The sequence below is a fragment of the Mastigoproctus giganteus genome, chromosome 2, assembly GCF_048544385.1.
Source record: "Mastigoproctus giganteus isolate SK-2022 chromosome 2, ASM4854438v1, whole genome shotgun sequence".
NCBI lineage: Eukaryota > Metazoa > Arthropoda > Arachnida > Uropygi > Thelyphonidae > Mastigoproctus > Mastigoproctus giganteus.
In genome coordinates this window covers 99,363,123-99,376,610 of record NC_143576.1, presented here as the reverse complement: position 1 = coordinate 99,376,610, position 13,488 = coordinate 99,363,123, and the positions used below count along the sequence as shown (strand labels likewise).

Genomic DNA, 13,488 nt, shown 5'->3' with positions numbered 1-13,488 from the left:
TATTCAGAGGCACCTACATACAATAAATAATAAAAAAAAAAGTTCTTACTATGACATATAGCAGGTACAGAAGCAGATCTTCCAGAAAATTTCCATTTTGACTGTTTCTTTTTTTTTTGATGCCATTGAAGAGCTAGTGGTTTCTGCTGAATTATATTATCTTCTTTCATTCTTTCAAGTATCAACTAAATTCTCAATTTCTGAAAAATAGAATAATTCATTTTCCATAAAAGTTATGATCAAGAACATTTACCATACAATACACTTCTAGTTATCTGGTTTATGAATTATTTGTTCATCATTTATTATTATTTTCATTACCTGATAAATTTATTCAAAGTTAATGAAATCATGAATCATTCTATCAATCCACAATTTCTGGCATTTATATTTCATTATTCAATAAATTTACTGAATGTAATCATATGTTACCATATATACAAGTCAACCTTGCAGATACTTCCAAGATTTGCCAATATATTTTCAGGCAAATTTCAGAAAAATTGCACATGCCAAGAAATTTACTTCTCAGGTTTGCCACTTACCCAAGTGGTGCATTGTAGCTTTCCCTCCATATGGATCATGGCATCTAAATTTGTTTATATCCACATTATCTGTGTTTACATGGTGCAACCCAAAAAACAAAAACTGGTTTTTGTCTTTGTATTTAAAATAATAATAACAACTAGGAGGCTTTGCCTCGTGCTTGCTGCTGTTAATAAAATAAAATACTTACAGGGGCTTTCAACACCGTGTGTGTCTCTTGCTCAGCTATGAATACATAAATACATTACTATATCTATATAATATCGGTGTAGATACATCACAGACAACTCTTAAAGAAAAACTACGATCGTAGTGTGAAAGGTATCATTTCATCTGTATCTCATATTGTGCTCATCCCTCACAAAGAGTTACCAAGTATTGTACTACCTCGAATAAATAACGCCTTGCTAATAGAGAAGACTATTATTACTTATTCTCAGTGGGTGCCACCGTTTCAAAGATAGTTGGCTTTTCATCAGTCAGTGCCTTTCACACTACAATTGTAGTTTTTCTTTAAGAGTTTTCTATGGCATATCTACACCGATATTATATACATATAGAATCTTAAAATATTATGCCTTGTTGCATTTAATTTATTTAAATAAATACGTTACATATGGAAATCAAGCTTGTTTTACCACAGTAAAACAAGATTCTGTTATGTAATTTAGTTTTCGTTACGCATTACCACGTAACTCGCATCTCTCTTCTCTCATTGGCTGAATAAATATCATTAGGAGGAAAATTATCTTAATGCATTGAAAGATAAGGAATTTTAAATACTTTATATTTAAAAACAAAGATAGGTTTAAGTTACCTATTCATATACTTGGATTTGGGGCTTAGAGGGGAACAGGTATCCTGTGTGTTATCAGACACTCAGCCTAAAACACTGATGGATCCAATATCTCTCTATTACAGAAGATTTAGGAGAAGTCCGGTTGGCCTGCCTCCCTAAAATCCACTCATGCACACCTTCTCGATGGTAAGCCCTGTTACGTCACTTAGGTGGCAACGAACGTGTAGAGTGGTTCTCTTCAAGACGCCTGGTCAGCGTGAAGAGGAAAAGACCAAACCCTCCAGCAATGAGAGCACAACAATACAAATGGCCCTCAGTCCCCAGCAGCTTTCACTCTCCCTCTTACGGCAGCGAGAGGATCAGAGTGGAAGCAGAGGGTGCTAAGAATCTCTGGGTAAGACCAGGCTGCCATGCACGGAAATTGAACTTGGCCTGTTATAACGTAAGATCACTCATCGGTGAAGACAGGATATTAGAGCTGGAAAAGGAATTAGAAAATGTGAATTGGAATATCATCGGTTTGGCTGAAACAAGAAGAAGAAATGAATCACTTATAAGTTTATCAAGTGGAAATCTGCTGTACACCAATGGAAACAGTGAAAGGAGTGAAGGTGGAGTTGGGTTTCTGGTCCATAAAGATTTTAAAAACAACATTTTGGAATTCAAAAGTACATCACCAAGGGTGTCAAGACTAATACTCAAGATTTCTAAGAGGTACAAGCTAAAGATTATAATGATTTATGCACCAACATCGAGCCATGATGATGAAGAGGTTGAAGAAATGTACACTGAAATTGAGAGTCTTCTAGATGAGCAGAAAACCCACTACACTATTATTATGGGGGACTTCAATGCTAAGGTTGGAAAAAGGCAAAACAGCGCAGATAGAGGAACTATAGGAAATTTTGGAATGGGTGAAAGAAATAAAAGAGGTGAAAGACTTGTGGAATTTGCAGAATCTCAAGGAATGTCAGTAATGAACACTTTTTTCAAGAAAAGGGTGAACAGAAAGTGGACATGGAAGAGTCCAAATGGATTAACAACTAATGAAATCGACTTCATCCTCACTAACAGAAGATATATTGTGAATGATGTTACCGTCCTGAATAAGGTAAATGTTGGAAGTGATCACAGAATGGTAAGATGTATACTTGATATAGATGTAGGAAAGGAAAGGAAAAAACTGACTCGAGTAAATAATACAAAGGTCTTTGAAATAACAGAGGAGGAGAAAAAGCAGTATGTACTGGAACTTAAGAACAAGTTTGAGCTTCTGCAGACTGCTCAGGACCAAGATATTTACGAGGAATATTACAACTTTCTGGAAGTGATAAAGCCCAAGAAACCTATAGGGAAAAAGAAATCCAAAGAAGAAAAAATTAGTCGAGAAACACTTGTCATGATGAATCGAAGACGACAAATGAAGAGCAAGGAAAACACTGACAGGAAGAAAATTGAGTATACTGAGTTATGCAAAGCCATTAGAAAGAAACTCAGAGAGGACATAAGAAGATTTAACACAAGAAAAGTAGAACAAGCATTAAGGGAAAACAAAGGATTTAAATCAGCAGCCATGAACAGTAATACAGAAAGACAAATGATACTGAAATTGAAGAATAGCGATGGTGTACTTATAAACAGCAGAGAAGGCATAATTCAAATAGCAGAAGACTACTATAGAGAATTATACAAGGAGCGAGGGAATGATGCTAGCAGTGGGGAAGATGGATTGCAAAGTAGCAACACATACGACATACCCGATATTCTTCCTGATGAGGTAGAACATGCATTGAAGAAAATGAAGAATCAGAAAGCCCCGGGGGAAGACGAAGTTACTGTAGAGTTGTTAAAATTGGGAAGAAGTGACATAACACAAAAACTGGCAAGGCTCTTCACAAAATGCATTAGAAAAGGTGTGATGCCTAAGCAGTGGAATTATGCAATCATAATTTTGCTGCATAAGAAAAGAGATAAATCAGAAATTGGAAATTATAGACCAATTAGCTTGTTATCCCATATCTACAAGTTGTTCACAAGGGTCATTACTAACAGATTAGAAAGAATACTTGATGAGAATCAACCGAAAGAGCAAGCTGGCTTTAGGACAGGATTCTCAACTATGGATCACCTTCACGTAATATCACAGCTATTGGAGAAAGCAAATGAATATAAAACACCATTATGCCTGGCATTTGTGGATTATGAAAAGGCATTTGACTCTATACAGCATAAGGCAATGTTTCAGGCACTGGAAAGACAAGGCATAGATATTCCATATATTATGATTTTGAAGAAAATATATGAGAGTGCTACATCCTTTATTAGACTAGACAAAGACAGTAGCAAATTTAAAATCGAGAAAGGAGTTCGACAAGGAGACACAATATCTCCGAAGCTGTTTACTGCTGCCCTTGAGGAAGCTTTCAGAAGATTAGACTGGTCGCAGAAAGGAGTCAATGTGAATGGAGAGTACCTAAACCATTTACGATTTGCAGATGACATTGTGGTCATAAGCCACGATCCCAAAGAATTAGAGGAAAATCTTAATCAGTTATGCACAGTTAGTAAGGATTTTGGACTAAAGATGAATATGGCTAAAACAAAAGTAATGATGAACAAGTATGCCATGGAAAGGGAAATAATGATTGAAGGAGCAGTAATTGAAAAGGTGGAGTCATATACTTATCTGGGACAAGTTATTAGCTGTAATAATGATAAATGGCTGGAAGTCAAGAGAAGAATAAATTTTGGATGGATAGCATTCAGGAAATATAGTCACATACTGAAGAGCAATATCCCAGTTTGTCTGAAACGTAAAATAATGAATCAATGTATACTCCCCACCATGACTTATGGAAGTGAAACTTGGGCACTCACCAAAAGAATGGAAGAGAAGCTAAGAACTACACAGCGAAGAATGGAACAAATTATATTGGGAATCAGACTGTTAGATAAGAAGAGAAACACATGGATTAGGCAGCAAACTCAAGTAAAGGACATTCTTATCAAAACTAAAGAACTAAAATGGTCTTGGGCAGGACACATAGCTCGAAGACATGATGGCAGATGGACTAAGAAAATAACAGAATGGTACCCAAGAGGAGCTAGAAGAAAACCTGGAAGACAAAGGCGGAGATGGATAGATGAAATTCATGAGTTTTTGAGTAGTAAATGGATGGCCAGTGCTCAAAACAGAAAGAACTGGAAAGTTGCTGGAGAGGCCTTCATCCTGCAGTGGATTGAAAATGGCTGATGATGATGATGATGATACTTGGATTTCAGGAAAGCTTTTGATACTGTTACACATAAAGACTGCTGTACAAACTAGGGCAGTGTAACATTAAGGGCAAGTTACTGCTATGGACAAAGGGATGAGAGAAGACAGAATGGTAAGGCCGATGTAGCCAAGTGGTCATGTGTGTGGGTGGATAAGTACACGTGCCTTGTGTGACTGGGGTTCAAGCCTGTGACTGCTAAATAAGGTGCTGTTTCTTGTATTCTGTCTATTTTGTGAACTCCTCTGACTGTTTGGTCATCCAGGAGTATAAACAGGAAAAAAAAAAAAAAAAAAAAAAAATTTTTTTTTTTTTTTTTTTTTTAAATCAATGGACACTGCTCTTTGTGCACTAATGTTATTAGTAGAGTTCCCAGGGTTCAGTGCTGGACACACTGTTGTTAATGACAGTAATCACACTGTAGATTTTAGTGTTTTGCACCAACCTTACGTAAAAATAAAAACACAAAGGAAACTGGACTTTTAATAACTGTGTTTATAATAAATTATAATAACCTGTATTTACAATAAATTTAACTTTACGATAAACTATACATATAAAATATTAAAATCTGCTACATTAAAAACAAAACACTAAAATCTACAGTATGAATATACCCAACCTCAGAGGCCTGTTTGAAGGACAGTAATCACAGTTAGCTACTGCAACAAAGTCTAGAAAAGTTAGGCAAATGGGATGAGAAATGGCAATTGAAGTTTAAAAATATGCAGTACTTTGACAAATGCAATGTACCGCAATTGGGCTGCAGTAATCCCAGATTAATGTACCAACTGTGTGGTACTACATTCAGGGCAGTAAGAAAACCAAAAAGACCCAGGTGCAGTCATATATGAAGTTTGCTAAGTAGTGCAGGCAGGCAGGCTGCCAGGAAAGTCAATTGTACACAGGCTGGCAGGTTTGTTAATGGTACACAAGAATTTAGCCAACAGGGATAAGGATGTGATTATCCCACTGTATAAGGCAATTGTTAGGCCATATATTGAGTACTACATATATGTCTTGAAGCCTCATTTTAAGAGGGATGCAGATCTGATGAAACAGGTGCAGAGAAGAGAAATGAGATTAGTAAAATCAACGAAGATGTGCATTTACTAAGAAAATTTCTGTTCTGCTAATTGCAATATCTGGACACTAGGCACCTGTGAGGTGATCTGATTGAAGTGTTTCAAGCTTTGAATGGATTGAGTAAGCTCAATGCTGATGGCATACTTCCTCAGACTACACAAGTGGACAAATTCAAATTGAGGAAGGATGGTTGCAGGATAGATGTGAGGAAATTTGCCTTCAGAACTATTCAAACTACTGATGGGGATACACAGGTGGTGTGGGAAATTAAATTTTTTTTTTGGCTAATGCTTCATAAGCTTGCTTTCTTACATCATTTGCTGCCAATAATACTAATACTATTTTGTTCATGTCTCCTTTAAAGTACTTCCACCTGGTACTTATACTGATTACAGCAATTCTGCGATCACAGGAAGTATGAAACCATATGTTCTAATTTTCAAATAACTCTGCAATTTTTGCTGAATCTGAGACATCATAAAATCAAGAAGAAATTGCAGTTGCCTTGAATTTGTCACAGACATTCTCTCAGATATGCCAGACAAGCTGTACTTGCTACCTGGGAGTCTAAAATGCTGATGGAACTGATATTTGGGTGACACTCAAGTGAAGTGGACACAATTTCGGCGAAGTCCGGACGGTCAGTGGCCGCCAAATCCTCTGCTTGCACCTTCATGATGGTGGGACTGTTAGTAATCCTTGGTATACTCCATGCACAAGCACACGGTGGGTAACTATCCAGGTGTGAACCAATGTAAGCAGCGGTCGAGGTGTGGTACCCACACCACACCACATGGAAGAATACCACCCCCTCTGTGTTACCAGGCAGTACTAGGGGGTAGATGACTCATCAACCGGTGCAATACCACCACTTGGCTTATTGGAGGTTTGAAGTGGTGGAAACCATGTTTAGTCTCCAGAGCTAAGTTCCGGTCAACCCTTCCCCATCTCTTCCATCATGCAGTATGATTGATGACTTTTGAGGCTAATATGAACATAGTGGCAAGATCCAATCTTCCTTACATTTCGAGGGCACAGCTCTAAAATGGTTTTCGCAGGCCGGCCGCTAGTTAGTACACCGGACCAAACAGTCAGGAGGTGTCCGGATCAGCTAGTGCATAATCTTGCTACCTCTACTCTGCCAGATAGTGACTGGAGGGAGTCCGAATAGTGTGTATACGGGGTGGCATTGTCGAGGCCACATTATGTCAACGATCTGGGTATATTCTTACCATGTGTACGCCATATTCAAAAATTTCATTACTTCATACAGCATGGCCCGCCCACTTTTTCTTACTATTGAATACACCATGAATTGTCAAACTAATACAGTAAGCTTATCTGCGAAAAGATCTAAAACTACCAAACACTTCTAGTTCATTTCACAAATATACGTGGTCCCAATTCTAATTTCCACTTGCAGTCTGCGAAACCCCATGTACTTTTTATGACAGAATCTCAGTTATTGGTTGATTCAACTACTGCTCATCTCAGTTGCCCAAATTTTTCGCTGTACAATTCCTTTCACCCCAAAGGTGGCACTTGTGCATATGTCCATTCCGATATTTCCTATCAGAGACTTGGTAATTTGGGATCTACTTTTTTCGATCTTCTCTGGCTTAAAATCTTTCTACTTCATTGTGACAAATTCATCTGTTGTCTCTACCGTTCTCCCAACTCCACTAATCACTTGGAGCTCTTTGACTTCCTCTCTTTGCAACTTGACTTTCTCCAGTCCAACTTTCCTAATAGGGAGGTAATTTTCCTTGGTGATTTTAATGTTCACAACTCCAGCTGGCTTCCGTTTTCTATTCACACCAACCCAGCTGTTCGAGATGCTGAGGCTTTTACAATTACTAATGATCTTGCACAGATTGTTTATTTACTTACAAGAATACTGGACAATCCTAACCATACAGCCAACACACTTGATCTTTTTCTCAAAAACAACCCTTCTAAGTATACAGTGGGAGTGATAGGTCCTTTAGGCACCTGAGATCACAACATGGTGATTGTCTCTTCTCCAAAAGAGCCTTTATCAACCTCGAGGTCATCCCATTTGCCAAAATTGGATGACCTGCGAGATTTTTTTCTCCTTTTTCTTGGTCGGATTACTGTATCAAAACTTCTGATGTCAACGTTTGCTCAGATCATGTCAGTGAAATTATTTTTGCAGGAATGGAATCCTTTATCCCACACTCCACTTTAAAATCTCGTCCTTTATCTAAACCTTGGTTTTTCAATAAATGTGCTAAGGCTGTTCAAAAGAAGAATGTTTCATATCGTAATTGGCTTGTTTCCAATTCTTCAGTTTCATTTTCTGCCTACACCAAAGTTTGCAACAATTGTACAGCAGTTATTAATCAGTCCAAACTATATTTTGAACAGGCTAAGAGTAGAAAACTTGCTTCTTGCCCTAATCGTAGCCGAGCATTCTGGTCTCTTTCCAAAGCTATTGGCCGCAACTTTTGCTCATCTCTGCTCCCACCTCTGTCAAAACCAGATGGTTCTGTTGTCACTGCAGCCAAGGATAAAGCTGATCTGCTAGCATCCCATTTTTCTTCCAACTCCTGTATCAGTGATCTTGGTAAAACACCTCCCACCATTCCCAACACACTCCATTCAATGCCTCCTGTGGTCTTCCGTCAAAAGGATGTCAGAAGGATCTTGACGAATCTTGATGCTAAGAAAGCTCCAGGTCCTGATGGTATTTCTCCACTTGTTCTCAAAACCTGTGCTCCTGAACTTACTCCTGTTCTTTGCCACCTTTTTTCACTTTCTTATTCCAAAGGTGTTTTTCCTTCTGCTTGGAAATTTGCTGATATCCAGCCAGTTCCTAAAAAGGGTGACAAATCCCTCCCATCCAATTATCGTCCCATTGCAATTACTTCTACTCTTTCTAAAGTAATGGAGAAATCAATTAACCGCCAACTCTTAAACTACCTAGAAACCTTACGTCTGATCAATGATTGCCAGTATGGATTTCATCAGTGTCGATCCACTGGTGATATTCTAACTTACATAACCCATTTATGGACAAATTCAATGGAAAAGTTTGGGGAAACATAAGCAGTTGCTCTTGACATCTCAAAGGCTATCGATCATGTTTGGCATAAAAATCTCTTAAACAAGCTTCCACCTTATGGTTTGCCAACTATTTTTTGTAATTGTTTATCCAGTTTTCTCTCTGATTGCTCACTGAAGGTGATGGTAGCTGGCTCTCTGGCTTCTAAAGTTTCCACCAATGCTGGTATCCCCCAAGGTTCAGTTCTTTCCCCCCACTCTTTTTGTCTTGTATATTAATGATCTTTCATTGACTGGAAATCCTATCCATAGTTTTACTGATGACAGCACATTGCATTCCACTTTCCAATTTGGGAAACCTTGCCCTGCTCAATCAACTTCAACTTCTCGAATATCCTTTACCAATTCCATAAATGCCGATCTCCAGGTAATTCTCCAGTGGGGCAAAGACAACTTAGTTGATTTCAATCCTTCTAAAACTAAGTCTTGTCTTATATCTCCCAAAAAAGATTCTTTTGCTACTATGCTTATCTTTGGTGATACTCCAATTTCCAGGCAAAATGATATATCTCTTTTGGGGATTACCCTGACTTCTAATCTCTCTTGGCACAAGCACATTACAAATATTGCTTCCACTGCATCTAAAAATAACTTTGGTTTCTCTTCCGCTCTCTGCGTTACTTTTCCTCCAAACAGCTGTTCACTCTGTACAAATCGCAAATCTGCCATACCATGGAATATTGTTCCCACATCTGGGGCGGTGTCACCAAAACCGCTCAGCCTTCTATATTCCATTCAGAAGGGGGCAGTTAGTTTAATTAATGACTCCTCTCTAACAGGGTCTCTCAACTCGCTGTCTCATAGATATGCTGTTTCTGCTGCATGCCTTTTCTACAGATGCTTCCATGGGCACTGTTCTGAATTGTCTTCTATAATTCCTGCTCTCTTTTTCAAAACACGTCCAAACAAGTGCCACCACCAGCCAACATCCATTTACTGTCCAACTTCAAACTCAAAGAATCAACTTTTCATCTACCTCGTTTATTCATTCAACTGCTGTTTTCTGGAACAACCTTCCTTCGTCCTGAAAATTAGTCTACAGAAGTTCAAGTCTAATATCAACAGATATCTTCTATCGTCTTCTCAACCTCCAACCCAAGCATGGTACTAAGTAATATAGGTTCTAACACCTCTCGTGTTTGGGGTTTTCATAAAAAAAAAATGTAGGTCTTGACATTGGATGTATCACAACCGAGTTTCCATCTCAAAAGGAAAGAGAAAAGTATGTTATTAATGGTCAAATCCTTCCTTCTCCTAAAACATTCCAAAAGATACCTGCAATCAAGTTTTCCTGGAAAGCATACTGAAATTTCAAAACACCAATGGAGAACTACATGTAAGAGACTGGTTTGTCTGGGGTCAACAGAAACAAGCATTATATTGCTTTCCATGTCGATTATTTTGGAAGACAGTCAATAGTCTCAAGACTAGCACTTCTGCATCTAAATCTGCACTGGTATCTGCTGAAGGCTTGGATTTTAATGGGAAGTGGCGGAAACCTTCCTATAGGATCACAAACATGAGAAAGGCAATAGTCACAGAGAATGTTACCTAGCTTGGCGAGAACTAGAAAGGTGCCTGCTGTCTGGAACAGGAGTTGACACCATCTTAGAAGCGTCAATCAAAACTGAAGCTGTGAAATGGTACAACCTTTTAAAGCGCATCATTGATGTTGTACTCGTCTTGGGAGAACATGGTCTGGCATTTACTGGTTTATCCCATCGAATTGGTGATTCAAACATTGGAAGAACCCCATCCTTCAAGAACATGTGCTAAGTGTAGAGGACTCAGAAAAGGAGTGAGCGGCTTGAAGTTCATTATCTATCCCCTGACTCACAAAATGAATTTATTGCAGAATGCTCGAATCTTGTGAAAAAATACATTTTTCTGGAGAGGCAGTCTGCAAAGTACTTTGCAGTAATAGTAGATGCCACCCCAGATTCCTCCCATATTGGGCAAACAACATTTCTCTTGAGATACATACTTTTAAAAGAAATGCAGTATGAGAGTCAAGAAAGATTTCTCAAGTTTGCAGATTGTAGCAACAAAAGAGGGGAAGAAATTGCTCAGGTAATAACTGATACATTGAAAGAACATTCTATTCCTCTCAATAATTGTACAGCTCAAGCCTACGATAATGGGGTAAATATGGCTGGAAAATACAATGGCACACAGGCAAAAATACAAGAACGATGCTCAACAGCAATTTTTTCACCTTGCGGTTGTCACACACTCCACTTATGTGGAAATGATGCTGCTGAATGCATACCTGAAGCAATAACCTTTTTTCAGAACAGTTCAAACTGTGTACCACCTGTTCAGTTCCATTCCTAAGCGGTGGGAATTACTACAAAACCGTATTGGTTGTTCTCTTCATGGTATGTCTGAAACAAGATGGTCAGATTGTGTTGAATGTGTAAAGCCTTTTGCAGCTCACTTGCCTGGCATTAAATTTGCACTGGAAGACCACCTAGAACTAAATTTGATGGCCAAAACAAGAAATTAAGTCCATGGAGTTTTATTATATGTGACATCTTTTGCCTGTGTTAATGTCAGCTATGTGGTACAAAATATTAGCTGGCATAGATATTTGCAACAAGGTCATCCAAGCTAGTGATGCCACACTAGATGCTGAAGTAGCAAACATAGAAACTCTCCTCACAGATCTGACAAAACTTCGAAATAACTGGAAATGCATGTGGAATGAAGCCAAATTGGTTGCGGGAAACCTAAAGATAGAAATAAAACTCTCCCATAGGAGTTAGGTGCAAGAGGGCACAGCTGCATGATGACAGCACACCTGATGCTAACTTGGAGGAAGTGAATGACACAGATGATATGCCAGAAGAGGCCTACTTCAGAAAGTGTGTTTTACATTTTGGTAGACAATGTTATAGCAGGATTAACTGTCCATTTCAATGCTGTTAAGCCAGTTGGCAGAAAAATTTGATTTCCTGTGGAAATATCTCACCATGTCTGAAAGTGATGTGGAGAGAAAAGGTTTATTTTTATCAGAGCAATATCCTGCTGACCTTAACGGTGATGATTTTGGAAAAGAAATGCAATGTTTACCCTCGGTACATAAAGCGAATTTTGTAAATACACAGTTAAAGCCATTAGGTCTGTTGAACTTGTTAAGAGAGTATGAGCTTAGTGATCTGTTTCCAAATGTTTGTGTTAGCTTAAGAATAACTATTAACAATTCCAGCAACAATAGCTTCTGCAAAGAGGTCATTTAGCAAACTCAAGCTGATTAAGAATTATTTAAGGTCTACAATGTCTCAAGAACGTCTTGTGGATTTGGCCAGTCTAAGTATTGACTCAAACAATGCCAGAACAATTAATTTTAATGATTGCCAGTATGGATTCTGTCAGTGTCGATCCACTGGTGATCATCATCATCATCATCATCATCAGCCATTTTCAAACCACTGCAGGATGAAGGCCTCTCCAGCAACTTTTCAGTTCCTTCTGTTTTGAGCACTGGCCATCCATTTACTACCCACAAACTCATGAATTTCATCTATCCATCTCCGACTTTGTCTTCCAGGTTTTCTTCTAGCTCCTCTTGGGTACCATTCTGTTATTTTCTTAGTCCATCTGTCATCATGTCTTTGAGCTATGTGTCCTGTCCAAGACCATTTTAGTTCTTTAGTTTTGATAAGAATGTCCTTTACTTGAGTTTGCTGCCTAATCCATGTGTTTCTCTTCTTATCTAACAGTCTGATTCCCAATATAATTTGTTCCATTCTTCGCTGTGTAGTTCTCAGCTTCTCTTCCATTCTTTTGGTGAGTGCTCAAGTTTCACTTCCATAAGTCATGGGGGGGGGGAGTATACATTGGTTCATTATTTTACGTTTCAGACAAACTGGGATACTGCTCTTCAGTATGTGACTATATTTCCTGAATGCTATCCATCCAAAATTTATTCTTCTCTTGACTTCCAGCCATTTATCATTATTACAGCTAATAAATTGTCCTAGATAAGTATATGACTACACCTTTTCAATTACTGCTCCTTCAATCATTATTTCTCTTTCTGTGGCATACTTGTTCATCATTACTTTTGTTTTAGCTATATTCATCTTCAGTCCAAAATCCTTACTAACTGTGCATAACTGATTAAGATTTTCCTCTAATTCTTTGGGATCGTGGCTTATGACCACAATGTCATCTGCAAATCGTAAATGGTCTAGGTACTCTCCGTTCACATTGACTCCTTTCTGCGACTAGTCTAATCTTTTGAAAGCTTCCTCAAGGGCATCAGTAAACAGCTTCAGAGATATTGTGTCTCCTTGTCGAACTCCTTTCTCAATTTTAAATTTCCTACTGTCTTTGTCTAGTCTAATAAAGGAGGTAGAACTCTCATATATTTTTTTCAAAATCATAATATGCGGGGTATCTATGCCTTGTCTTTCCAGTGCCCGAAACATTTCCTTATGCTGTATGGAGTCAAATGCCTTTTCATAATCCACAAATGCCAGGCATAATGATGTTTTATATTCATTTGCTTTCTCCATTAGCTGTGATATTACGAGAAGGTGATCCATAGTTGAGAATCCTGTCCTAAAGCAAGCTTGCTCTTTCGGTTGATTCTCATCAAGTATTCTTTCTAATCTGTTAGTAAACGACCCTTGTGAACAACTTGTAGATGTGGGATAACAAGCTAATTGGTCTATAATTTCCAATTTCTGATTT

At 38.2% G+C, this 13,488-nt stretch overlaps 1 protein-coding gene across 1 annotated transcript in view; it reads right to left on the bottom strand.

Annotated features, from left to right (window-relative positions):
- Window positions 1-13,488, bottom strand: part of LOC150089460 (torsin-1A-like) — a 97,813-nt gene that overhangs the window by 54,542 nt on the left and 29,783 nt on the right. The window contains exon 2 of the mRNA XM_090389989.1: window positions 50-200. Coding sequence (XP_090246115.1) covers window positions 50-170 — 121 coding nt within the window. The 5' untranslated portion in view covers window positions 171-200. The remainder of the gene's footprint in view (window positions 1-49; window positions 201-13,488) is intronic.